Source organism: Anas platyrhynchos, chromosome 18, assembly GCF_047663525.1.
Source record: "Anas platyrhynchos isolate ZD024472 breed Pekin duck chromosome 18, IASCAAS_PekinDuck_T2T, whole genome shotgun sequence".
Taxonomy (NCBI): domain Eukaryota; kingdom Metazoa; phylum Chordata; class Aves; order Anseriformes; family Anatidae; genus Anas; species Anas platyrhynchos.
In genome coordinates, this window is record NC_092604.1 from 1,098,410 (window position 1) to 1,125,297 (window position 26,888).

A 26,888-nucleotide genomic window follows, 5' to 3' on the forward strand; every position below is an offset into this window, starting at 1 on the left:
AACATAAAGTGAAGGCATGCAGTATCTACCACACTGTGTTGGGTTTATGAGGCAAGGTTTTGGCAGAGATTGCCCTCCAGACTGTGGAGAAGACCACAGTGAAGCAGTCCTGCAGACTACGGAGGCCCCTGCAGCAGTTGGTTGTGCTCTGAAAAATGCTGCTGCCCATGGAGAGCCCACACAGGTGTTTTTTTGGCAGAACTGTGGCCCAAGTTGGGCCCATGCCTGAGCAGTCTGCTGCTGGAGGACTGCACCCCACTGGAGCGTTCTTGAAGAATGGCAGCCAGGGAGAAAGGGGAACTTGTTAGGAGGAAGGAGTGACAGAGGCTACCTGTTACGAAGAGACCACAACCTCCACTGCCAGCCTCTCACACCATTCAGGGCTCAGGGTGCTGAGGTGGAAGAGTTGGGAGTGAAGTTGAGCCTGGGAAGAAGGAGCAGGTGAGGGGCAGCTGTTTTTGTTTTGTTTCTCACCACGCTTCTCTATTTTTACTTGACAATAAACTATAATAAATTTCCCCTAGTCAAGGGTTTTTTGGCCATGATGGTAATTGGTGATTTCCATGTTCTTATCACAGGTTAGGAGCTTTTCCACCCTGCCCTGTCAAGGACAGGGTGTGGGAGGCTGGAGGAGGCTAGGTGGGCACCTGGCAGTTGCCACGGTCAAGCTGTTTTACTGGTAAATAATATTCATGGTGTATTTGGGTGACCCCTGAAGAGACACTCCAGAATACAGACCCAGGTCTGTATTTCCATGAAAAATACATGCCAAAACAAGCTCATTTTAAAAATCTTACCCCCTTTGCAGAAACATACCTGTCTCTAAAGGGAAAGAGGAAAAAAAGAAAGAATTAAATGAAGCATTTGCCCTGCCAATAACCATTATTTATTAATGGCAACACCTCACACATAGTCTGAATTAATCATATTGCTTACAGAGTTTGCATTTACTGCAAGGTAAGTTTTAAATTTTTATAGATGGTTAAAATAGAAATGTATCCTAAATTCTCAGAAAGTTGCAAGCATAGAGGAGTAATGACTCTAAATTTCTTTACGAGCATTATGTGGGCAAAAATATATGCTGGGTTTTGACTGCGGATTGGATTCTCGTTAGAGAGAATACTTTTCTTCTTTTTTTTTTTTTTTTTTTTTGAGCAGAATAATAAGGGTGTATTCTTATAGCTCCCTTTCTACCTCTACAATTACTTTAAAATGTTGTGAAGACTCAGCTTCTCAGCACAAGCTGAATAGGCAGTTCTTTGCCAAGATCCCTGTCCATTGTGCATTCATGAAAGCAAACATGAATGCCATTGATCCCAGCAGGAAGGCTTGCAGGCTTGACACACTCTGTGCCAAAGCAAGGGCTCTAATTAGTGATCCTTCCAGCTGGACAGTAAAGGCCTTACCCTTCCTTAGGGAATAATAAGACAGGCCATGTCTGAAGTCCCCAAGTAAGCTTTATAGAATAGGGAGCATGCAGAGAACTGCATTAAAGGCACTAAACCAGCCGACACAGGTGACCGAACAGTGAACTGTGCACTTGGCAATGAACAGAAAAATGCCTGCTACACAAGCATCATCTGGTCTTTGGTTCCTCCTGTTTGCCTGAATTACTGTCAGAATTCAAAGGACTGTAATGGATGGCGCAACTATTTAAAAGAAAGCAATAGATTTGTTGCAACAGTGATAGTTTTGAATATCTTCAAACCTTTTCTTCAAAAACAATGCTTGTTGACAATATAACATACCAATTCATAACATCACCATTCTTTGCAGAATAATGATAAAAAACTCATTAGCAGTAACAGGCTTTGAAAAATAGGCAGCATGTGTAATTTCAGCACTTCAAAACTGTTCGCAATAAAGTCACTTTTAATTATATTTCTTTATAAAGAAAAATTATCTAAAGGATTAAAAATAGAAAGTCCTTTCATAGTAAAGATTACTAGCACTAGACTGCAAACACTGTAACCAGAGAAAAGCACTTATACATATATGCAAAGTGTACATCTAGGTTTCTGTATATAAAAGATCTTATACAACTTCTTTTATTGCATTGCTGCTTCAGAATTCTGACAACCACAATATTCAAAACGCGAGTTTCACTGAAAAAGCAGGATCTACTGAAAACAGTGGCTTATTTAAACATACTTTACATATAAGCGCATGAAATGTATAAAGAAGCATTGACATCTTGAAAGATTACAATGCCAAAAATTGCGTGAAGCTACAGTAGAAAAAAAATCCAAATGGTATATGCATATCCATTGTATACATCAATTATCTATTAACAAATTCCCAACGTAGATAAATTCCTCCTCTGTTAAAAAATAAAAATAAAAAAATCATAAGTTAACACTTTTAAAAATAAACTAGAACATACAAGTTTACACCCTTCTAATCCAACCACATTTGCTTTTTGAAAGCAAATGCAAATTCTAAAAGTGAAATATTAAAAGTATTTAAAAACGAAAATTTTTCACTTAGAATTATTATCCTACCTTGAGAACTGCAGTTTCTTTAGCCAAGCAAAATGCTTGGTCCTTCTGATGTTTGTTCCATTTTCACATCAAGTGGATATTAATTTTAACTACTAGCTTTCACTGAGAATCTTTCATTCTTGAAGAGAAATAAGAAAATTACTTATTGAAAACAAACAAGTCTCATTTCAAGATAGCAGCTTTTAGCCAATAGTTTTCTGATTTTCTACCTTTTGTTTACTACTGGTTATTCTTACTTGCCTGAAAGACTGCTACATTTCTCTTATCAGCAACATTATTATATTTTTTCTAAAAATAAGATTGAAAAAAGAGAGGAAGAAAGGCTGTAAACAAAAAGCTGTAGAATACAAAGGCAGTTAAAAGTTGGCTTCACAGCTCCTCAAAATAAATACTGAAGGATTATGATTCTGTAACCACAATCAGGATCTTTTTTACATCAAAGCTAGAGAAAAAGTAATGATATTAGTGCTTTGGACTCTAAATGGAACATACTGTTATTGCTGGGCAATAACTGTCCTTGTGCTGAGTGACAAAAAAAAAAGGGGAAAAGGCGCACTTCCCCTCCCACATTCCCTGTATATCTCTAAAAATAAAGGACAGGTGAATATTCAAGGTGAAAATCAATATAATTTTTAAGATAGCCAGGAAGCCTTTAAATTACCTGAAGCACATTCTGTGCTCATTTAAAGAACATTCTGTATGCAGGCTGTAGTAAGAAAAGTATCTGTAGAATTAAGCAAAAGATCAATGAACAAATTTTCAGTGTACCACGAAGAATTCATAATGTAATAGTTATAAAACAATTGACTTTATGATTGTTTAATATTATCACAGGCTCATAGAGATGTATATTCAAGGTATTATAAGGTTGCATTAAAGAAGGTCACATTAAAGTGAGGACAATAGCTCTGAATCTCAAAGGATTTGGTCTAAGAATGTATTGGAAAACGAGAGATTCATAATAGTTTTTTCAGCCTGTTTTAGCATGTTTTCTAATACCATGAAGTCTTATGACATATTTAAAGTCAGTTTAAAGCTTATTTTTCTTCATTAAGACAATAAAGTGTGTTTTTCCTACATTCATGCTATCTATAGCACTTTGGTTTGCACTTCCGGATGCAGCCCAGCTAGTATGCATTTTCTTCTACATTCACTAATGAGGTGGTACAAAAATAAAAATAAAAACCAGGGAATAAATTAGGAGACTAAAATGCAACCTACAGTGAGATGCAATCTACAGGTGGAAAAACATAAAAATTGAGAAGTATGTCAGCATAAATTCATAGAATCATAGAATCATAGAATATCCTGAGTTGGAAGGGACCCTTAAGGATCATCAAGTCCAACTCTTGACACCGCACAGGTCTACCCAAAAGTTCAGCCCATGTGACTAAGTGCACAGTCCAATCTCTTCTTAAATTCAGACAGGCTCGGTGCAGTGACCACTTCCCTGGGGAGCCTGTTCCAGTGTGCAACCACCCTCTCTGTGAAGAACCCCCTCCTGATGTCAAGCCTAAACTTCCCCTGCCTCAGCTTAACCCCGTTCCCGCGGGTCCTGTCGCTGGTGTTAATGGAGAAAAGGTCTCCTGCCTCTCGACACCCCCTTACTAGGAAGTTGTAGACTGCGATGAGGTCGATTGTTAATTGATTGTTAAGTGATTGTTATGCTCTGGTAAAAGACGTATTCAAGTGGAGAGAATATCTGTCCAGGCTTGGAGTCAATCATATGCAGTCAGTAGAACCTGGCTCAAATAACAAAACCAGTTTCTGACACTAGGTCCTTACTACTTCAAAAATGAGCAGCTAGGTTCATTTGATGCTAGACACTGCCCCTCTGGTAGTCTACCCAGGGCCTAGAAGGGACATACCTCCAACCTCTAATGACCTAATAGGTGGGCTGGCAGGAAACTGGCCATCCAGAAAATGACAGGTCCAAGTTTGAGGTTTGATAGGAAGGTTTTGAGAGCTCTCGCTTTGTCACAGCCTGCCAGTTTTCTATGCCCAGGAGAGAGCTCTACTCTTTTTCTTCTCATGGTTTTATTCTCCATCTGAACACATAGAAACTGGCTTCAAAGTCTCAATTCTCCCCACACTGTGATCAAATAAATGAAGTAGTATCGAGGCTCATTCTGATCTCTCCACTCTAATTTATGTACAAGAGCTCTCTAAATGGCATCTGACAGACAAACTCCCTCTGCACCCATGTCTCTGGCTGGACAGCAATTCAAATTCAAATAATAATAATAATAATAATAATAATAATAATAATAATAATAATAATAATAAAGCTCTCTGTCTTTCCTTCCTTTTTTGAAAACTAAGCAGTTATCACAATGACAAAGAAAAATGACTGCCCTCCTTAAGACATATGCAAACAACAGATGATTGATGATTATAGAATTTGGCTTACAGAACCTTAGTAACCAGTCAGAAGAACTGCCAATGGCATATACATGTATACAATTTTACCACATGGCATCAACTTGTACCCACCTCTGACTGCCACACACCTTAAGTTAGCACCACTCAGTCTGCAGGAAGGGGCTGTTACCTGCCTTTAATGTTAAATGTTTAATGTCTAAAAAACACACTACTGTGTATAGAACTTGTTGGAAGTCTCTCACCAAACATAAGAAACTTAACTAGCTTAGCAAACGAGCCAACCTTTCAGACTTTATGTTTATCCCTACTACTGAGAGCAGTACCACCACGATGAGGCAGAGCTGAGAAGCCTGCATGTGTGGAAAGAAACCTCACTAATGTACTGCACGAGCGCTAAGCTTTACATACTGCTCAACGTGAGCATTAAAATAATGGTGTGCTTTGCAAGCCCTATAGTTTTTAACAAATAAAAGAATCTGAAAAGCTGAATTAGTAAGCATTTTAGGAAAGACTTAAGTGTTAAATATTCTGTATCACTGAATTAAAGCTGAAAGGTTCCCATGTTATCCACTCTAAAAATATCCACTACCCTGCTTTACAGCCTTTTGGAGGCTGTTTTCAGCTACGATGGGGGAATAGACCCCAGCTAGACCTCACACGTATCAGACAAGCCTCAACTCCAATGCAAACGGAGCTGTCTGACCACCAACTAAGGCTCATGAAGTGACTAAACACTTGACAAGTGCCAAATGCTGATCTAAAATTCCAGATATAAACATGTAGGTAACATAGAGCCACCACTGTGGGCTCTTTATACATACAGCAATTACTTTTTTTTTTTTTTTTTTTTTTTTTTTTTTACTAATTCACACACCTTAGCAATTACCTAAACTATAAAATTAACGCTCCCACAATCTATTCCCTTTAGGTTTATTACTAATTTTCATTTGAAACGGAACACCTGAAGCAATAAAACTGCTAAGCATTCATATCTATCTTGAGAACAGTAGTTTCCTAAAACAACTATGAAAGAGCCCACTATATGAACTGCACTGTTCAAATCTTACACTAACCTACAGCTTTTGGGGATTTATAAAACTCCTTGCAGAAGAGAATGTGTGTTGAGGGATTTCTTGAAACAGCAAAAATCCCATGGCTTGCTGTAGCTGAGCAAACCAAGCTACCAGGGCAACTATGAGAAGTTCCCATGACAGTGTTCCCACATCGCCCAATTGAGGAACTCAGAAAAATATTGTTACCAGTAGCTGGCTTCAAGGACAAGGTCTATGTGACTGCTAATCACAAGGGGGTTGTTTTCTTGCAGGTGGGGTTGTTTTCTTGCAGTTGTTTGTCTGAGTGCTTTTGACCAATAATCTTGTGTGAAACACTGTCCACCCCTGTTAAGTTCTCTATAAAAGGTAGGCTATTCGGGCAATAAAATGGAGCATGATCTGACTCTACTGTGTGTCTGTCGTGCTTTCGGCCGTGCTTCCTGCAACATATGGCGCCCGAACAGGCTGAGACCTGAACAGGACCTGAACAGGACATCGCACCGGAGCAGGACATCGCAGCACCGGAGCAGACATCGCAGCCGAGCACGGACATCGCAGCGGCGCCGGGGCAAACATCGCAGCGCAGCGGGACACCAGCGGCGCCGGCACATCCGAACGCAGGTAGACCAGGAGACCAGCGGCGCCGGGACCGGCGGCGCCGGGACCAGCGGCGCCGCGATCTCGCCGCGCCGTCGGGACTTCGGAGCGCCCATCCGACCGGCGCTTGAGCAGACCGGACACCGGCCCGGAAACACGGTACACAGGCCTCACGGTGAGACGCGGTACTCCCGCTGAGAGACGCGGAACACGGTGGGAAACGGGGTTTTGCGGCGGGACGTGGAATTGCGGAGGGCCGCGGGAAACGGAGTCGCGGCGGGACGTGGAGTTGCGGAGGGCCGCGGGAAATTGACGTGATCACGGTGCGATGCGGGACATCCGAGATCGAGTTGCTACGGGAGACCAGAGGCGTCAGTGGACACCGGTAGCTGACCCTCACCGTGTGGCGAGTCGGCACAGAGCAGAGGGGCGGACATCAGGACCCTGCAGCCTGTCTGACGTAACCATGGAGGCAGCGGCGGCTGTGCTGCTTCTCTTTGGCATTCTTTTTATAAGAGGTTTATCTTGCAATGCAAAAAAGACTATTCGTCCCCAGATCGGTGTTATAACTATGTTTCTGGATAACATTCCGTGGGGTTGCCTCAGTCTACGGACTATTAATGACGATTTAGCTCTATTGCAGGGCAGGAGTGCAGAGACGCAGATTACACTGCCAAATGCCCACCGGCAGGCTCGTTCACAAACAGCTTCTAGGATTGCAGCCGGCACTGCCTGCAGCCGTATAGCAGACGTTACACTCTCTTTCCTAACTAGTAATCATGTGTCTTATCCATTTGTGGTGAATGGTCAGTGGCAAAAAGAAAAGGGGGAGAGTAAGGGGCGGCAAAGACAGAAACGGTACCAGGAGGATGCCACTGACACTACTAGCACGGGTAATAGGAGTAGTATAAGTGACATAGGTGCAGGGCGGCGGCAGGCACTGCCGCGCTGTGGGGCATTCTGCCTGCTGCTCGCCCTCACCTGCCTGTGCACTGCTGCCGACAGTGCTAGAGCAAAATGTGAAGACTGCTCAGACGGCAGTGATGAGAGTGCTTGTGTGAAGAAGACGTGTGCTGAATCTGACTTTGTGTGTAACAGTGGTCAGTGTGTGCCAAACAGATGGCAGTGTGATGGGGATCCGGACTGTGAAAATGGGTCTGATGAGATTGCTGATCTGTGTTATATGAGAACATGCCAGGTAAATGAAATCAGCTGTGGTCCTCAGTCAACCCTGTGTATCCTGGTGTCCTGGAAATGTGATGGTGAAAAAGACTGTAACAGAGATCCTGATTGCAAGGATGGAAGTGATGAAATTAACTGCCCTTCTCAGACCTGCAGGCCAGACCAGTTCAGATGTGAAGATGGGAACTGTGTCCACGGAAGAAGGCAGTGCAGTGGTGTGAGAGACTGTCTGGATGGCACTGATGAAGCAAACCGTAACGATGTTATTCAGTGCTCAGGACCTGGCAAATTCAAGTGCAGAAGTGGAGAATGCATAGATATCAATAAAGTGTGTAACCAGCAGAGAGACTGCAAGGACTGGGGTGATGAGCCCCTGAAGGAATGCAACATACATGAATGTGACTGTCCAGCTGGGTTTGAGTTTGTAGACAAGAGAAACTGTGGAGATATTGATGAATGTCAAAACCCTGGTATCTGTAGTCAAATCTGTATCAACCTGAAAGGTGGCTACAAATGTGAACGTAGCCGTGGCTATCAGGTGAATCCTGCTACAGGAACCGGGAAAGGGCCATACTGGTACAAAAACACAAATAACACCTGTGATTACAATGACGCTGCTAAGCAGGGTTTAGGGGTTTGTAGCATGGAGACAAGGGGTAACAACTACAGTGTTTGGAACAATTGTACAGCTTTGGCCTTACCTCCTGATGTGCTTCTGATTTGTGGGGATGGGGCCTGGCAAGGTATCCCTGCAAATGCTATCAGATGTCCATGTTACTTAGATAAACTCATTGTATTTGCTCCTAGCTTGTTACAGTTGCGTGAGATCACCAGACATAAATGGGCATTGCTTGCACCGGATAGCAATGATAATGTTGAATTGTGTGGGGTTGCAGCTAGAGCGGCATTAGCAATTTCAGTGCCTGGAGTGGCATCTGCGGCCGCACATAACAACTTAGAAAAATTGGAATGCTGGGCCGAGAGGCAAGCCTATGCCACGACAGAGATACTTGAGGAGATGTTACCAGATCAAAATAGTCTGCGACATCTGCTTTTACAGGATCAAGCTGCTATTGACATCTTGCTTTTGGCTCAAAGGAATGGGTGTGAGGACTTTAAGGGAATGTACTGTTTAAACCTTTCTGATCATAATGAGCCAATTCACAAATCCATTACTTTCCTGAAAGAGCATATGAGAAAGATTCAGTATGGTATCAATCCTTTCAATCAATGGTTCACTGACTTGTTTGAAACAAGGTGTAGATGGTTGCTGGGTTTAGTTACAAGGGGATTAAGGATTTGGTTTATGGTGGTGGTAACCATCGTTGTGTGTTGTAAGTACAGCTATAGAGTCACTTGTAAAACTGCTGTGTCGGGCTTGGTTTGCTCAAAAGAAGAAGGGGGAATTGTTGAGGGATTTCTTGAAACAGCAAAAATCCCATGGCTTGCTGTAGCTGAGCAAACCAAGCTACCAGGGCAACTATGAGAAGTTCCCATGACAGTGTTCCCACATCGCCCAATTGAGGGATTCAGAAAAATATTGTTACCAGTAGCTGGCTTCAAGGACAAGGTCTATGTGACTGCTAATCACAAGGGGGTTGTTTTCTTGCAGGTGGGGTTGTTTTCTTGCAGTTGTTTGTCTGAGTGCTTTTGACCAATAATCTTGTGTGAAACACTGTCCACCCCTGTTAAGTTCTCTATAAAAGTTAGGCTATTCGGGCAATAAAATGGAGCATGATCTGACTCTACTGTGTGTCTGTCGTGCTTTCGGCCGTGCTTCCTGCAACAAATGTGCAGCATTTGTACAGTTGGCATGGATTCTGCTATTCATTAGAAAAACTTTATAAACGCTGAGTTTTTTCTGACACCACAATGATCATTCATGTACATACACATATACATGCATGCATATAAAATGGGTGAAACCTATAATGCTTAAAAATACAAAAAATTGAATGTACTTATGTGTATTCTTCATGATGTCAGCCAGGTCCTTAGAAGTATACTGACCAGTCAAAAATAACAGTATTTTTTACAGTGCTTATTAACAGTTACATCAGTACAGACTTCTAGAGAAGTTTCATGGTTAAACTTCTGACTTTAAGATCACATTTTGTTTTTTGCTTTTTTGTTTGTTTGAACTGTTTGTCTGTTCATGCTGAAATTTAAGATCTGATTTCACAAATTCAACTTTCCAGATGCCTTAAGAGCCAAGAATTAAATTCTGGATAGCCTTACTGTCCACTATATTATGCATATATTGAAACAGCCAGCCTCTTAATTAGCTGATTATACAGGGAGTTAACATCCCCTTTTTTTGCATGGAGTTACCTCATTTGGATACTCACGTTGCAGTCACATATTCCTCATGTTTCTAGCAGAAATACTTTATAGACTAGTCCATATAGGCAGCTTATAAGAAGGACTACACGAGGACCTACATGAGAAACCAGAAAATAATTTCTCTGCCATGCCATCTTGCAGGACGGAGGGGGAAGGAACCACCACCAAAAAACACTTCAGTTTCATCTCTAAAACACTGCCGCCCCCCAGAGGCAGCGGTTCGCGAGCTGCAGCTCTGTCAGCTAAAATTTGCAAAATTCGAGCAAAATTTGAGCGCCTGAGAAACATTGCTGGGCGTTTTCGCGTTAACCGGTGCAGACAGAGGTAACCGTGATAACATATAATGGAAAACCAGCCTCCGTGAGCAACATCACACCGCAGGTTAGACATGATTTGTTCCCAGGTATTGCTACCTAACCACACACGGATGGGATGGCTGCAGCTGTATTTCTGCCTCTTTGGGCCCCGGTATTAGTTATGGCAATAACGGGGTGTCACGGCGAAGAAACGTGTCCGCCCCGGGACTCGAACCCGCAACCCCCGGGTCTGGAACCGCCCCGCCCCGCCCCGCCCCACTGCCCTCTGCGTGCGCACCGAGCGGGGCTGCCAGGCGCATGCGCACTGGGAGCCTCTCCCCCCCCCCCACACACCCACCCACCCACCCCCCTCATGGCCATGGGCGGTGGCCGCGCATGCGCAGTTGCAGCCGGGGGCAGCGCTCTGGGTGTCTGGTGCCCTGGGTGGTGTTCCCACTGGATCGGTCTGGGCAGATACACACGCAACCCCATTAACTCTTTTAGAGTAGAGCGAGGGGTTAAGCCATCACCTTAAGGCTTATTCTGTCTCGATTCGTAGAGGCTTGTTTTGTCTCTATTTTGAGTTGTAAGTGACTTTGCTACCGGCTCGGTATGCGAAGATACTTTGGAGGACACGCGTCTCTATGTAGCTGCCAGGACCCAAAACAGGCTCCGCCGGTAGGGCGAGGTAGGGGAGAGGGGGGCGTGCGCATGCGCGGTGCGTCCGCGTGAGGCCGGCCAGCCCTGTGAGGGGGGTGCGGGCGCGGCCGCCATGGGGAAGCTGAACGTGGCCGTGCTGCGGTACCTCAGCGGGCAGCACTTCAGGGTGCTCACCGCGGTGAGACGGGACGGGACGGGACGGGACGGGACGGGGACAGGGGAAGGGAAAAGGGAAGGGAAAAGGGAAGGGAAGGGAAGGGAAGGGAAGGGAAGGGAAGGGAAGGGAAGGGAACGAAGGGAAGGCAAGGCGCAGCTCCCCCCCTCCCCTCCCGTCCCCTCCCCGCTGATGCCGCCGACCGTTCCCTCTCGCCCCCCGGCAGGTGGAGATGGGCATGAAGAACCACGAGATCGTGCCTGGCAGCCCGGTGGCGCCCATCGCCAGCCTGAAGCACGGCGGCTGCAACAAGGTGCTGCGGGAGCTGGCCAAGCACAAGCTCCTGGCCTACGAGCGGACCAAAAGTGAGTGTGGGGCCTGCGCTGGGAGCCTCCTCCCGGCCCTCCCGGTTCTTCAGCGCCACAGAAGTGCGGTAGCTTGGTCATTCGGGTGTCCGGGGCGTTTGTGAGCCCCGTCTCGCCTTGGGGCTAGCTAGGGAATGTGAACTCCTTCAGCAACAAATGGTGTTGGTGATTTCTGAAATTCATGGATTCGTTCGTCCAAATTCGTGGATAAAATAAATAATTGTTAGCTAAGGTAGTATTTAAGTTCACATAGGGATCAGCCCAAATGTGTTACAGTCTTACAGCAGACAAACTGGAGCGGACTGCAAAAGCCTTATACCTTCAGCCGGTCAGGAACGATCACTAAAGTAGTATTTATTCTGTCCCATTCTGTTAGTAGCGTTGGATTTCCTTTAGTCTTGCACTTGCATCTGGCTTTGCAAGCACAATGTGGGAGTCTTCATGAAATTCATCTCCTTTTTGTCTCCGTTTTTCAGACCATTAAGGTTTGGTTTAGGTCTTTGAAACAATCCTGAATCCTTGCCGTGTCTCCTAAGTAATCATCTTTCAAAGTAATCCTATGCAATTTGAACCATTGTCACTGCCTGCGTTACCAAGGGGCTAACAAAATGTCTACTTTTTATCCAGTTAGTTTTCAAAAGGCTTGCACGAATTTAAACTTACTGTCAAGTTGGGTTGATACTAGCCAACAGTGAAAATACTATTTGAGTGTTGTGTACCATAAGCAGGAAAAAAAAAAAAAGAGAGACCAAAATGAAACTTCTTTTAAAAGAAACACATGCATAATATGGAATGAAATGTTGTGTAATTTATTTTTTCCTAGCTGTCCAGGGCTATCGGTTAACTAATGCAGGATATGATTACCTTGCCTTGAGAACTCTGTCTTCCCGGCAAGTCGTCAGTTCTGTTGGAAACCAGATGGGTGTTGGCAAAGAATCAGGTAATTTAAAAAAGTGTTTTCAGTATATAATTTTTTTTTTAGAAGAAATGGGTCTGTATTTTTGTTAATTTGTTGGAAACTTGGTGAATTTACCTTTGGATAGTCATATCAGTTAATCTGTCAAACACCAAAATTTATGGTCACTTCAAGTTCTGTGTGAGTCTTGACTACATCTGATTTTTTTCACAAGTGTTGTTCCACTTTGACCATTTTGTACAATTCTTGGATGGTTCCTTAAAAGGTATTTTGCAAACAGGTGACAGTTGTCTTGTGACTTGCAAAGAATTTTGAAGCCTTCTGTCAAAAAGATTAACATCAAATGTTTCATCCCACCTAAAAAAAAAAAAAAAAGTAATATACAGTCCAAACTATTGGAGTGCTATCTTGGTTTCTCATGCTCATATGTTGATTGTAATTTGGCACTGCATGTCTTTTGTCATTAAAAAATGACGAAAAAAAAAAAGAGGATTATTGGGGACAAATGGTAAAAATGAAACATAGCCAATTGCTAACACTGTTTTAAAGTAAGAGGTACCTTGAGTTTTCTGTCCAGTCAAGAGAAGTCTTTTCTAGTGTGCCATTAAGTTACTTCTTATCCCCTAGTCTGAAATATGTTTCAGATCAGATGGATGGTTCAACCAGATGATCTTGGAGGTCTTTTCCAACCGTAATGATTCTATGATATTCTACTAGTGGAGCAGCATAATCTCTTCACCAATGACTTCTTCTTGTTCAGATTTGTAATACATAATATACAAATTTGGTTGTCTTTTCTGTTAAAAGAAGTGTAGTAGACTTTGCTATTCCAGAAATAGCAGTTACAAGAAGTCAAGCAACCGATTTCTCACTGCACTGTTGCATTATATACCTGTCAGATACCATTTATTTCTCAGATCTGTGCTGCTGTTTTTTCTCCTAGATATTTATATTGTTGCAAATGAAGACGAGCAGCAGTTTGCAATGAAATTGCACAGGCTTGGAAGAACTTCCTTTCGCAGCCTGAAAAATAAGCGTGACTACCATAAGCACAGGCACAAAATGTCATGGCTGTATTTATCCCGGCTAGCAGCAATGAAAGAGTTTGCCTACATGAAGGTAGGTGGTTGTTTGCACCATATTAACAACGATGTAATAGTCTGGAATGTACTTCTCAGATTATCTTCTCATCACTTCATATTTGCAGTATATGTTAGGGTGTATGCTTTTTATTTGTTTTTTTTAGTGGACTTAAAGTATACATTTCAGAGAATGACAGTGCTGATGCATTTTGTATACTTTCAAGTGACAAAATCAAACTTTGCCATGGAAGTCGTATGGAACTGAAGCAATTTCCATAAAATTTCAGGTGAAGCTGTCCAGTCATCTGAGTCTTAATAAAGGCAGTGAATAAACTATTGCCATTTCACTTAACCTTGTCTTAGGAAAGACTATATGCTAGGGAAAATTTGTGAAGTATCTACTAGTATTTTAGTCTTGTCTATTTGGATCACTTCCACAAACATAATTACAGAGTATTTGTTAGGTCTGTAAGCGATGAGTTTCAAACTGGGAGGAGAGCACACTGAGAGCAGCCCTGCAGAGAAGGACTTGGATGTTCTGGTGGATGAAAAGCTTGACATAAGCCAGAAGTATTTGTTTGCATCCCTGAAGGCCAGCAGCCTCCTGAGCTGCGTCAACAGAGGAGTGGCCAGCAGGTGGAGAGAGGTGAATGTCTCCCTCTGCTCTGCCCTTGTGAGGCCCCACTTGGAGTGCTGCATCCAGGTTTGGGGCCCCCAGCACAAGAAGTATGTGGAGCTGTTAGAGTGGGCCCAGAGGAGGACCACAAAGGTGATCAGAGGGGTGAAGCACCTCTCCTGTGAAGAAAAGCTGAGAGTCAGGGTTATTTAGCTTGGAGAAGAGAAGGCTTAAGGGAATGCTAATAGCAGCCTGCAGTACTTAAGGGGGCCTACTGGTAAGCTGGGGAGGGACTCTTTCAGGGAGTGTTGTGATAGGACAAGGAGTAACAGTTTTAAATTAAAATAATGGTAGATTGAGATTAGATACTAGGAGGAAATTCTGTGCTCAAGATGGTGAGGCACTGGCATAGGCTGCCCAGAGAAGCTGTGGATGCCCCATCCCTGGAGGTGTTCAAGGCCAGGATGGATGGGGCTTTCAGCAGCCTGGTCTAGTGGAGGTGTCCCTGCCCATGGCAGAAGGGGTGGAACCAGGTGGTCTTTAAGGTTCCTTCCAACCTGAGCCATTCTGTGAATCAAGTGAATGATTTGGTAAATATGGTTAGAGCAAGCTAACAGAGCTACAAAATACTATGGCCTACCTTTAGTTAATCTTTAATGTAGTGTAATACTGGATATTAATATTTAAGAAGAAACTTTTGCCTTACTGAGACTGAGTGTGGATTACCTGACCAGGCCAAACTGTATTTACAAGAACTGTTGAACCTTTTTCTAACACCCTATTCCCAATTATCTGCTGGTGGTTTCTTAAGCTAACAGACCAGGTACGATTCTGCTGTTTTTCTATCCCGTTGTGTTTTCCTGCCACCTGCAGGATAACTAAACTGGAAAATACAGAAGCATAGTTAGTAGTGAAAGTTCAGATTGCTCTTCCTCCTTAAGCACATGATTTGACTTTTACAGTTAGCAGTTGAATAATGTGTAGGATGCTGCTTCCGCAATGGTGCTTAACTGCTTATCTTATATTTGTAGTTTGTCAGGTATGTAATGTTTTCTTAATGGTTATCTTTTATTTTTTCAATATGTTGTCTCTTTCCAGGCTTTGTATGACAGAGGATTTCCTGTTCCAAAACCTGTAGACTACAACAGGCATGCAGTTATTATGGAACTCCTTGATGGCTACCCTTAATAAGTTTGGAAGCTTGAAGTCTGTTTTACAGAAACCCTAACAACGATAGGTTCAGTAAGCCAGCAGGGATGACGTTTTTCCTTATCGTGTGAGTTAGTTCTGATCATGCTGAATAAAGCATGAATAAAGTCAGGCCCAGAACAGCTAGGGTTCTGCTTCATTATATTTGGAGAAATTGGTGGGAGAAGGAAAACTAAAAACATACTCTCTTTGTCCAAAAAGACTGGTGGAAATAGACTTTTTTTTTTTTTTTAAGTACGGAATACATCAGAGGAGCAATGTGATACAGAGGTTAGTGCTACAACCATTTTCTACACAGAATTTTTATGTTCTATATGTTATCTATTCAATGATATTCAATATTGATATATTCAGTATATCAAATATTCAGTATTGAGTTGTGTATCCTCCACGTTCTGAGCTCCAGTTCATGATCCATGTTGTGGTAAAGATTCAGGTAGGATTACAACTTGTACAGTTGCCATTGTAGAACTTCTGTGTTGATTTTTTTTGGGGGTGTTTGTTTTTTGTTTGTTTTATTTTTTATTTTATGTATTTGTGTGCATTGAACGCTGTTTTTTGCTCAAGGAAGATTACTTTTCTTCAGTTTTTCAACATCCAGAAACATGAAAAAATGTTGAATTTTGTATGTGAATGAATGGCTTGTTTTGTTTCCATAGCAGAATGCAAAATAGCTATTTGATACTCTGTATAATGTACAGTAACAAAGGTTCAGTGTAATTAATCCCAAAGTATACAGTTGAAGAGTTACATTGAAGAAGTGCCTTTTAAGACTTTATTCTATCCCGTTTCCCCGCCTTTGTTAAATAGTTCCACATCTGTCCTGTAGACAGAAAGCTTTAAAGTTACATGTGGGCATTGCAGGTGAGGCTTACCATGCTATCCCAGTTCTGCAATTTTAACTAAGCATTTCTGAAGGAGATGCTGTACTAGATGAGAAATTATTTCAGGTGATCAGCATCTCAGAAGATACCAGTTTAGATGACTTCCAAATTCAAAGAACAAATGATATATTTTATGATACAGACCTCTGGCTATAAGAAATGTCACCAATTAATTTTGCTGTTAATATGAAAATATTCAACAGCAGCCTATTACAGAGCTGCTTGAATTCCATTGTGTTTTGTTTGTATGTGCAACTGATATGTTCTCATAACACTACAGTGTTGCATTCAGGCCAAAATATATCACAAATTAGCTGTAAATGACGGCTTCTTGACAGCTCCTGGTATAATAAGATAGCTGCCTATTTATTCTGCTTGTAAAAATAAGGTGATGTCTATTCTGCGCACTTTTGGGGCAAAACATATACTTTGCTTTTATTCTGGAGTTTATGCTGGAGTATATTCTGGAGTGCTTTAAGCTTTTTTTTTTTTTTTTTTGGCTTTGCCTTATCCCCAGCTTAGTCTTGAAAACACTTTTTTGTGAGACATTTGAATGGCATTTGAATACAAGAAGACCTAAGTTACCTAAAACAATCCAGACATAAAAATTCGCTGATCCATTGTTTAAATTAGGCAGCATAACCATCGTGTTTGATAGGAGTACAAGAGACAAAGGGCTTTAGTTAAAACGAGGGATTTAACCTGGAGATAGGAGAAGCTTTCTCCCCATGAGGGCAGTGTGGTGGAGATTGCACAGTATGTTTCCATCCCTGGAAACTTTCAAGCCCGCATTGGTAGAGCTCTGATTAGTCTCATCTAATCTCAGAATTGACATAGCTATGAGCAGAGTATTGGACTAGTAACCTCTGGAGATCCCTTATGACTCAAATTGTGACCCTGTCATTCTCTCAGATGTAACTCATATGCCTTGTCTATATTTTTAAATTAATTCCTTCAGGGTTCAGGATATTTTCTTTTTTATTTAACTTTCCAGATGCCAAGTACACCACATCGAAGACCCTGCTGCTGTCTACAGTGAATTAATGGATCTAATTGTAAAACTTGGCAATCATGGTTTGATTCATGGGGATTTCAATGAATTTAATCTCATACTGGATAATGATGATCATGTCACTATGATTGATTTCCCTCAGATGATATCAACATCACATCCAAATGCTGAATGGTACGTACAAATGATGTATGCAAAATAAACCAGTTAAGTGCTGATAACAACAAATAGTCAACCATGATTTGTTTTCATAAGCCTGCTTCAAATTCTTTTTCTACTGTTTTCACCATACATTACAAATGCAATTTGTTTCATGAATGAGTAGAAATCTCCTTAGGATAAATGTGTAATTAATTGCTTCTCAGTTAATATTATTTCTTTCAATTAAGAAATGAATAGAAATAATCTGCATTTATGTATGTATACCTACACGTGTACTTTCTCACTTCGAGTCACTGATGGTTATTAATATTCAAATAAAAGGCAAGAAAGTAGAGTAAAAGTTTGTCATACCAGTAGACTTAATTTCCTTGATTATTGCATTTTTACAATTCTGTATTTTTTAAACAGGTATTTTGACAGGGATGTTAACTGCATTAAGGAGTTTTTTAAGAAATGCTTCAACTATGAGAGTGAGCTCTTCCCATCATTCCAAGATATCAGGTAAAAAATGCCAGCTGACTCGTAATTCCCCCATGTTATGGTAGTTACGTTGGTTTTCTGAGAAAAATGGATGCCTCTGAGAGATGATTTTAGAAGTGAACAGGGGGAAAAAGAGCCAATTTGAAATATTTTTGTCATTCTTACAGTAAAAAGGATACATACTTTCTTCACTGGCAGTTACTAAAAGTGGTTTCCAAAAACTGAAGCACGTCTTAAAATCTGCTGTCTCCTTTGTCTTACCTCTTGCAGCTAGGGGAAGGAGATACATCCAAATGCCGTAAATGTTACGGTGACACAGAATTAGTTTCTCTGACTCTTAAAAACATATTTAACAGTCCTGGGGGATCAAGTATTAACTTAGTTTTTAATTTTAAATTTAATTTTCAAAATGCTAGTACATGTGGTGACCGCCTCTTCAAATATTATCTTCAAAATTTTCCTACTGTAGCTTGTCCCTTTTGAAAAGCAAACAATTTTCTCACATATTTTAAGAGCAAAGCTGATTCAGTTAAAAGGGTTTTATATCACTCTGAGCCCTTTCTCAAAGGGGAATTGTCTGTGTGTGTGTCAACATGTCCTTCATCGTTCTGTTTGCACAAGCATAATTTAAGTATTATATTTGTTAAAATCAAATTGTTTGCTTTCAGTAAGTGCTGATTATGAAGATGGAATCATCTTGTATGAAAGTCTGGTTCTGTCAGGCTACATTCTGCTAACTACCCAAAGCCCTGCACTGTAATATGTTACCTATGTTCCAATGGAGTATACTCTTTTTGTTAATAGCATGGTAATTATAGTCTAACTGGATAGTATTTTTAATCCAAAATACAGCATAATGATTTGATATATTAAAAGAAAGCTCACTTCTATTTCTTTCAGGAGAGAGAGTTCTCTTGACATAGAGATTGCTGCCAGTGGTTATACAAAGGAAATGCAGGAAGATGATGAGCTGCTTTTCCCAGAGTGCTCTGATGAGGATGATCATACAACAGAGGAGAGGGAATTTGTAGAAGATGCTGAAAGTAACGCCAACTTCCTCAGCCAAGATAAAGAAAACAATGCAGACTTCATATATGAAGTGGTTTCTGAAAGCAGAACCTCTGAAGACTTGTTATCACAGTGAAGATGCTGAAGCCACAGAAAGTAGTGAAAATTCACAAGGACTGAGTATGTCAGAGTTGAGTTCAGCCTGAGAAAAGGTTGAAGGGCAGTCTGTGCTTTCGAAGTCCAGTGAAGATGCAGAGAGTTGTGCACTTGGTTTTTCTGAGCACAAAAGAATACCTGACAATGCTGCTGAAAATCAGACAGAGGGCAGCAGTGATAAGGACAACGATGAATGCCCTGATCTGGTTGACTTGTCAACTTTAAATAAGGAATTGAGACCTTACAGGTAAATACTTATATTTACTGTCTAGTGGTGTGGTGAAATTTTCTTCTTTTTTCTTTATTTCTAGTAATAATGTGAGTAAAAGTTTTTTTTTATATTAAAACGCTGCTGCTGCTAAGTAGCTTTGACAAGTGAGTTTATAATTAGAGTGCTCTTTCTCAGCCTCTGCCCCTCATTCGGCTGAAATTAGCAAGAACAAGCTCTTTGGAATATATTATTCAAATATATTTTACTGAACGTCATACCATGTGGCTTTTAATGCCTTTACTGACACACTTGGAAATTCCTTCTTACCTTTAAGCTAACCCCTTCTTATATAAAATTCAAACTATTAGTTTGCAAGCTCCCCATGTACCTGAATGCATATATAAAGTTCATATACCCTGTTTTCTTTTTGAATTTTTCCTTTTTCATGAAATTCTACGCCTAGGCAATGTACAGAATCTGAATTAATCTTTTTAGTGTTCTGAAGCTTCTTTTTCTTACACTACTTTGTGTAGTATGTATGTGGCTATTGCACTATAATCCTTCCTGTCATAAAATGTGTTTTTTGAACTAGTGTTAATATTTCAAATGTAAATGTTCTTTCTGTAGTACTCAAATGTTCTGCTAGCACTTTTGATTGTATATCAAAAAAATGACTGAAACATGATGCTCACTGAATGGAATAAAACATTAATTTACATATTTTAGAAATGAAGACAGTATGGTTCATATTGCGGAGCACAGAACAAGAACTAAAAGTACGTCAGCCAGCAGTGTTGGGAGCTGTTCAACCATTCCACCGGGAATTATTACTGCTACTGTCTAGTTTACTCTGATACCATCTTAGGACGTAGCTGTTGAAGATATTTTTACAAATACGTAGTTAGCAGTAACTGTCTTTAATTGATTACTACTATGTACATCTTTGGTTTGTAGTTCCATGTTCACAGAAAATAGGTCTGATGCTTTCTACATGTTTACAAGTGAATTATATCCAGTGCTGTACTTCATGTGTTGTTCTTTGCTCTTTCACAAAAGTTCTACTCCGGCATTAGCAACTTTAATTTCATTTCTGTTGCTAGAAATCAATTCTGTTGCCCATAATTAATGTTTTTGTATTTTAAATTTGCATGCGTGAGTAAAGATTTAACTTGGCCTTTTTTCATCTGTCTTTTTAACATATCTCTTACCACATTTCTGAAACATAGATATGAATTCATTGTAGTCATGGTGTCTTTGGCAATATGAATTTGACTTTCAGCATTACATAAATCAATACTTTGTGGCAGAATTTTACATCTTTCTTCATCCCTACTCAGTATACTATCCAGTATGGCTACCTCTATCACATTTTAAAGAGTGTGTCTAAATTTTAAATGGAAGAAAGGCCAGTTTTATGCATAAATAAATGTGTTAGGGAACAGCATGTTTGCAAGTTGTGTAAGACTTTTACAGGACTTCGTGTGAAGGAAAGAGAGACTTTTGTTAGTCATCCCTGTTCTTACTGTAGGACATGGCCTTGTGCCTTATTAAGGAGAAAAAGAATTAGCCTTGAATTATGAAATGAAGTAAAGAAGAGCTAGGATAAATGCTAGGATAAATGCTAGGAATCGCCTGGCTTCTGATCCATGCGATACATATTTTTTCCCTTTCAGTTTGCTAACCTAAATGTGTAGGATTTCTTTTGGAATCGCCTATAGATCCCTATTTGAAATTATATTTCTGTACACCAGTAGGTGGTAGCAGTGGTCACTCACTGTAGAAACCTTCCTGATTGTTTAGCGAACACATGTTTTTTCTGTAGGCAGACACATCGAACTTGTTAAAATATTCAAATGGCATTTAAGTACCTAATATTCTGTTCTAAAAGAAAGATAAAAGCAGAAGCAGCTTTCAAGAGATTCAGCCACATAAACATCCTGTGTCAATTTACTTTGTGTAATCTTTCCATTTATATGCTCTTACGCTAAGTAAAATGTTTCTGCCCATTGTTAAATCTTATTTGAACTTTTGAATACTAGAACTAAAGAAAGGATATGCATGATGAGCTATTTGTAACATTAGAACGTGATTGCAAAACGAAAAACACAAAAGGCACTGCAGTAAGACCCACTGAGCTGCTTAGAGCCAATGCCTGTTACTGCTTCTAGCACTTCTCTGTTGTTTATATAGCTTTCTCAATGAAGAAACACATTAAAACATAAGCAGGTTTCCAGATTAAACACACAGAAGGAATTCATATGGGCATGTATGAACAATAGCAGTAATAGCAGTAGGTGCAGTCATAGCTGGGTGACTGTGCCAAAAAGAAAGCCTTATGAGTTACAGACAATAAGCTATTCCAGACAAAATAAAATGTCTTGTTGTGCTTGTACAAATCTTTGTAGGGACTGCTGCAATTTAATTATAGGAAATAATGCAAACTATGCAAAAATTTAAATAATAAATGATAGATTTGTTTATTCATTTTGCTTACAGTCAGGCTTAGGATGATGGAGAGACTAGTGAGACTTGCATGCTGTGGTTGAGCAGTAGTATTTTGTGAATTTACATTTTTGCATAGTGAAAATATCTGGTATTTGTATTGCAAAGTTTCTTCTAGCGAGCCTTGTATGAACTGTGAAGGAAGTCATCTGTCCACTGAAGTGGGAGAAGTAGAGAAGCCTTCTTTCAGAGCTCTGCCTATAAAAAGCAGAGGATGACAATTGTCTTCCTGACAGAAGAAAAACATCAGTGGCCCAGTTTAAACTAGTTCTTACCAGCTTTCCTCAGGAATTTCTTCTGGAATATTTTTAAAGAGCATTCACAGATTTAATTTCCAAAATGCTCTTGTTTAAATACTGAGTTCTGCTAAGCTTCCGAGGAAAGAAAGACAGATCTTATACTACTCTTTTTATTCACATTTTTGATAGTCAACCTGCATGTGGTAAAGCTTAGGAAACTACTATTCAGGTGAATACTATGTAATTACTACAGCATTCTTACTGAAATCAGCATTGGGTACCTGGATTTATTTACTACCTTGTATTTGCATAATTTAGTTGTATTAGTCACAGCAGTTTTTAAACAGTGCCAAAAGAATTCTTTCTGGTTCCTGACTTAACTACCAACTTACTACTTAATGTGCTGACAGTATCATAAACAAAAAACAAGGCAAGAGAAATTGGGGTAAATGCAAAAGAAATGTTACTAGATTGTGGGGTAATTTTGCACCAGCAGGTACCTCAGCTCCTCCATGCTTCTCTTAGCCCTGTCCTCAGGTGGAAAAAGGGGGAGAAAACATGATGATGTAAAAAATATTCATGGGTTGTGATAAGGACAAGGAGATCTCTCCTTGTGCTGGAGCAAACTCTCTTGGTCCTTTTTCTACTTACAAGATGTTTGTCAAATCTCCAAACACAGGACATTATCATTTGTGCTGAAGGCATATGTTTTGCACTGAAAAGTACTGGTTCATTATGATTCCTGAATGAAAGGCACCTAAACTCTGCAAGATATCACCTAAGATGCTTTTTATTAGAGCTAACGCTAAAAGAAAAAAAAAATAGCACAGGTGATCGTACACCCCTTCAAATGCTAGAGCCCTGACCCTGACTCCAAACCACATAGCTATACTGTAGACCTTGTCTGTAGCAGAGGTTCTCCCCTTTCACTCAGTTGAGATAATTACATGATTTTCTTACAAAGAAACAACTCTGCTTGCTCAATTTCTGCTGTTGAGAAGAGGTGAAGTTCTTATTATAACTTCTTTCTGCTCTGTTAGATAAAGGCAAGACCACAGAGCAGTGGTAATCACTGGAACCAGGCGGAAGCTGCCTGCAGGCTCCTCTGTCCCAAGAAGCTGGCTGAGTTTGCCCCAGGCCAAGGGATTTGTGCAGCCCCACAGGGGGTTCTGGGGCCACACAGTATGGGCAGCACAGCACAGGGCAGGCCTGGGCAAACTCGAGTTAACCCTGGTGTGGATCACCAGCTGCTCAGCGCATGGTGGTCTTCTCGACAGGTTCACTACCACATGTTCATGTTAGTACTGAGAATACAGTATCATTATGGTAATGTTAGTACTAAATGATGTTCAAAAACTTCTGATACTGAATTGTTTATTTATTTGTAGGAACTGGTGAAAAGGAAGATAAAATGTCAGCTGACAAAACAGCAGAAGTCTGCTCTGAGGCGACGACTACAGAAAGGAGAGGCAAACGTTTATACCAAACAACGTCGAGAAAATATGCACAACATTAAGTCAAGCTTGGATGCAGCTAGTTTCTGGGGATAATTTATCATAGCTGCCACCGAACATGAGAAAACTCACAGTACATACAGCTAAAACAGTTACCTAATAACCAAGCATCCTTTTATACAGTGGAGGAAAAAGTTCTTAACAATACCGTGTATTTTTGGAAACTAATAAACATCACGCTGGTTCCTCTGGTTTTGTTTGCATGATTTTATTTTGTGTTCCTAGTTAAAAATATCGACTGTGATTTAAAATAAATTAGTAGTACTAGGTACGATCATTTAAGTACAGTATTTCCAACAGTATCTTGTTTTAGGTCAATTTTACTGTTTTTGTATAGATTAAGAATCTTCTGATGTGCAGAGGATTCCTCTTTAAAAATTTTCCTTTGTTCCTACAACATAAAATTTAAATGTGAAATTCTGCCCTCAGGTTACAAACAGATATTTGTTTGATTTAATTAAAAATCAAAAGGAAATAAAAACTGATAGCTTTTAACACTCTAAAATTTCTTTTGAACCTGTACAAGGATCATCAAACAACATGATAATGTACATTCTTTGAACCAAGCAATTCTTACTTGTTTTTCCTTTCACTCCAGGATCTTGTATAGATCTTGAAAAGATCTATAGATAAGAGAAAAGGAATAAATCAGTGCTGTAGAGATCTGGCAGTCACTCAGGTTTTGAATTTGGCTGTGCAGTTACCAATAAATCTAATTCATTTAACAATTTACATAAAGTGGTGAGCATTCTGAACTTCTCTTTTTAAAAAATATTACCATGTTTTTTTTTATGTTATTTTGGGTCTCTGAAGACCTAGAAAAACAAGTATCTTGATGTATCTGTGATTTAGGTGAAGAGCCTTCCTAGAGACGTATGACATGGTAAAGTTTGTCATCAACCCATAGTTTGCAACGTTTTAAATCTTTTACTTGGCTGGGGAAATGAGGAAGTTTGGATTTGAGGTTGATTTTTTACTCACACCTGATACTATCTATATTCTACTTTACCCTAACTGAAAATCAGCTTTTAGTCTATTGAGAATTACAGCCTCTGTCCTGTCTTGCAGCATGCTCTGCTTTGAAAGTTTTCAACTTCTGTCTTTTTGCTTTTACAATAAAAAAACTAGTCTTAGCTAGCAGCGGTATACATTCTTAAAAGCATGGCAGGCCGGAGCAGAGATGTAATAGATAAGTGTTTCTTTTAGCATCAAAGCTGCAGGAAGGTCTGGTGACAGAAGTAAGGAAGTCCAATTAAATCTTAAATGTGATTGTTATCAAGGTATGTAGGGCTGTTTCCTGATGCAAATAGCTCTTTTTAGCACGGGCAGAAAAGCAGCCTAATTGAATTTAATTTTATTTCCATTTTAAATGTAAAGGGAAAAAACATATTTTTATGTTTCTACACTCTTATCTGTTAAGGGGTTGTTTCAGTGACTGCTTAATGAGATTTCAGTTGAAGCTCTTTGCATAAGATGTGCACACACTTTTTGGCTTCTAATTTAGAGCTTTTCACAGTGGGTGAGTTCTTTCTGGTGCATGACCTGAAGTCTGTCTTGGTAATGGGTTCCAAAAATATACAAAGCCTGTCCCGTTTGATTGTGCTCCATGAGAATAGAAAGGATGGAATGATGGAAATCCATGCTGTTTATTTTCAAAATGTTCCTTTAAAGCATCCATTAACTCTTTTAAAGGTATTCTAATGGATGGCTGTAAGTTATCATTTTCATTTACTCTGCCAGACGAGACTTTTCAGAGAGTAGAGTAAGTGAGGGAGTTACAGCTTAATATATCTTTATTAAGCCTTTTTTTTTTTTTTTTTTTTTTTTTTTCAAAGCAGCAGAATTCCTGAAATATCTGAAGTCATCAAAGGTCGCCACAAAGTTTACACATGGGATGAAGTTTAGAGTTCTCTTAGAGTGAACTTGGGAAAATGCAGAGGTTAAGACAATAGCATTATTGATTATCTTAGCGAATTCACCTAGCAAGGAATGTGCGGGTAATAACAAAATGGGTTTTAAATGTTTTAGTAAACAAACACAATGTTAGTTCATTAATTTGTAAACAAAACATGAAGATAAAGAGTAGATACACCTTGTGCAATGCACACTCTATAAATGAAACAGTATGTACTGAAACTTGCAAGTGATGGAGATAAAAGGTTGCCCAGCAGTTTTCCACTGCTGCATCTTTAAAAAGAAAAAAAGAAAAAAATAATTTTTCTTTGGGAAAGACTGTACAGTAATTAAAGAACACACATCCTTACTTTGGGATTTTTTCCAAATCAAAAAGAAGACTTTACTGGAATTGAAATAAAAGTAAGCTGAGCAAAGCAACTATTTTGTACAGTTTATGACTCTTACACAAATGTGTGTGACAGCAATGTATTTACATTCGTGCTTCAAGCTTTTGCCACTGCATCTGTGTTTGCCTTGATTGGAGTGCCTCTTCAGACCTCTGCATATCCCACAGGTCCTTTTAGATGTAAACAGTTTAATTCACTGGTATTTTAATACATTTATTGTATAGGGAGTAAGGAAACTGCTTTTCAGGAAACCAGATTCAAATTGGGTTAACCTAATATATCACAAGTTTAATTTTGCTAATTGGATTAATTTTCTATTTGCCATTAATATCCTTCTTCTCCAGTTACATAGTTACAGGAAGAAAAAAAAAAAACACCATACTTTTTATCGAATTTGTTGTTTTTAAACAAGAGCCTGCATGCTGCTTTCAGGCTATCACGTTTAGTATAGCTTTACATAAGTATTTCCTTATATTTGCAATCTTTTCCATAATTTGAGGGTTTGGGTGAGCAAGAGAGTCTCTTTATTCATTTGGTATGAACCAGAGGTCTTTGCCTCAGCACATCGCCAATAAACCGATGAAACAAACTTCTTTCTGGTGATTAGCTTCTCTCCCTGGCCTGTAGGTGGGTGTGTTTAACAGAAGGAAGGAGTAGGAATGCGCCTGTCAGCCTGCCTTTGCAGCTAATTAGCTCAGCATACAGCAAAGATAAGCAGTCCGGGGAGGTGGACCCTGCGGAGGGTCGTGGGGTTTGAGGCAATGCCTGATTGGGAGACGTGGGGAGATTCCTCAGGAATCCAGAGTTGGTACAGGACTTGCCTGACTCAGGCATGAGGGCAGCTTGTGGCTGCTTTCTGGAAAAGCAGAGCAGAGATGGACAGAACCTTGGAGTCTCTGCAACTTGTAATTGCCCAAGTTCTGCCTCATCGAGACCCTGCCCTGGTTTTTAAAGACTGTAAGTACCAAAGATAATGATTTTATTTCCCTGATAGTGAGTGTATTTAATTCAAATGTCTGTTGTACCCAACAAATTAAGAGAGAGAAGTAATTAACATGCTTG

The 26,888-nt window shown here is 40.1% G+C and overlaps 2 protein-coding genes and 1 long non-coding RNA gene across 5 annotated transcripts in view; 2 read left to right on the forward strand and 1 right to left on the reverse strand.

Moving 5' to 3' along the window:
• Window positions 1-1,118: 1,118 nt before the first annotated feature.
• On the reverse strand, window positions 1,119-10,611 carry LOC139999032 (uncharacterized). The gene is made up of 4 exons (XR_011804016.1): window positions 10,063-10,611; window positions 3,163-3,225; window positions 2,502-2,619; window positions 1,119-2,320 (listed from the first exon to the last, which is right to left on the reverse strand). It is a non-coding gene; the product is annotated as an uncharacterized lncRNA (long non-coding RNA).
• A 423-nt stretch (window positions 10,612-11,034) lies between these two features.
• LOC139999023 (serine/threonine-protein kinase RIO2-like) lies at window positions 11,035-23,715 on the forward strand. Of its 3 annotated transcripts, XM_072025298.1 has the most exons (9): window positions 11,035-11,191; window positions 11,394-11,532; window positions 12,356-12,472; window positions 13,392-13,567; window positions 15,245-15,625; window positions 17,234-17,425; window positions 17,822-17,914; window positions 18,794-19,304; window positions 23,398-23,715. In XM_072025298.1, exons 1-5 carry the CDS (start codon window positions 11,126-11,128, stop codon window positions 15,332-15,334), a joined length of 588 nt encoding a protein of 195 aa, XP_071881399.1. In that variant the 5' UTR covers window positions 11,035-11,125; the 3' UTR covers window positions 15,335-15,625; window positions 17,234-17,425; window positions 17,822-17,914; window positions 18,794-19,304; window positions 23,398-23,715. The 3 variants fall into 3 exon arrangements, with proteins under 3 accessions (XP_071881399.1, XP_071881400.1, XP_071881401.1); XM_072025299.1 differs by lacking the exons at window positions 15,245-15,625; window positions 23,398-23,715; XM_072025300.1 differs by lacking the exons at window positions 12,356-12,472; window positions 23,398-23,715.
• Window positions 23,716-26,335: 2,620 nt separating this feature from the next.
• LOC113841777 (kinesin-like protein KIF27) overlaps window positions 26,336-26,888 on the forward strand; it is a 56,352-nt gene continuing 55,799 nt past the window's right edge. The window contains 1 exon segment of the mRNA XM_072025275.1: window positions 26,336-26,783. The gene's annotated coding sequence lies outside the window, so the exon portion shown is untranslated.

Bases quoted from the DNA above. Each gene is read 5' to 3' on its own strand.
- LOC139999023 (XM_072025298.1), top strand. From the start codon at position 11,126: ATGGGGAAGCTGAACGTGGCCGTGCTGCGGTACCTCAGCGGGCAGCAC. The intron at 11,192-11,393 runs GTGAGACGGGAC...GCCCCCCGGCAG, and splicing joins ACTTCAGGGTGCTCACCGCG to GTGGAGATGGGCATGAAGAA. The intron at 12,473-13,391 runs GTAATTTAAAAA...TTTTTCTCCTAG, and splicing joins GGGTGTTGGCAAAGAATCAG to ATATTTATATTGTTGCAAAT.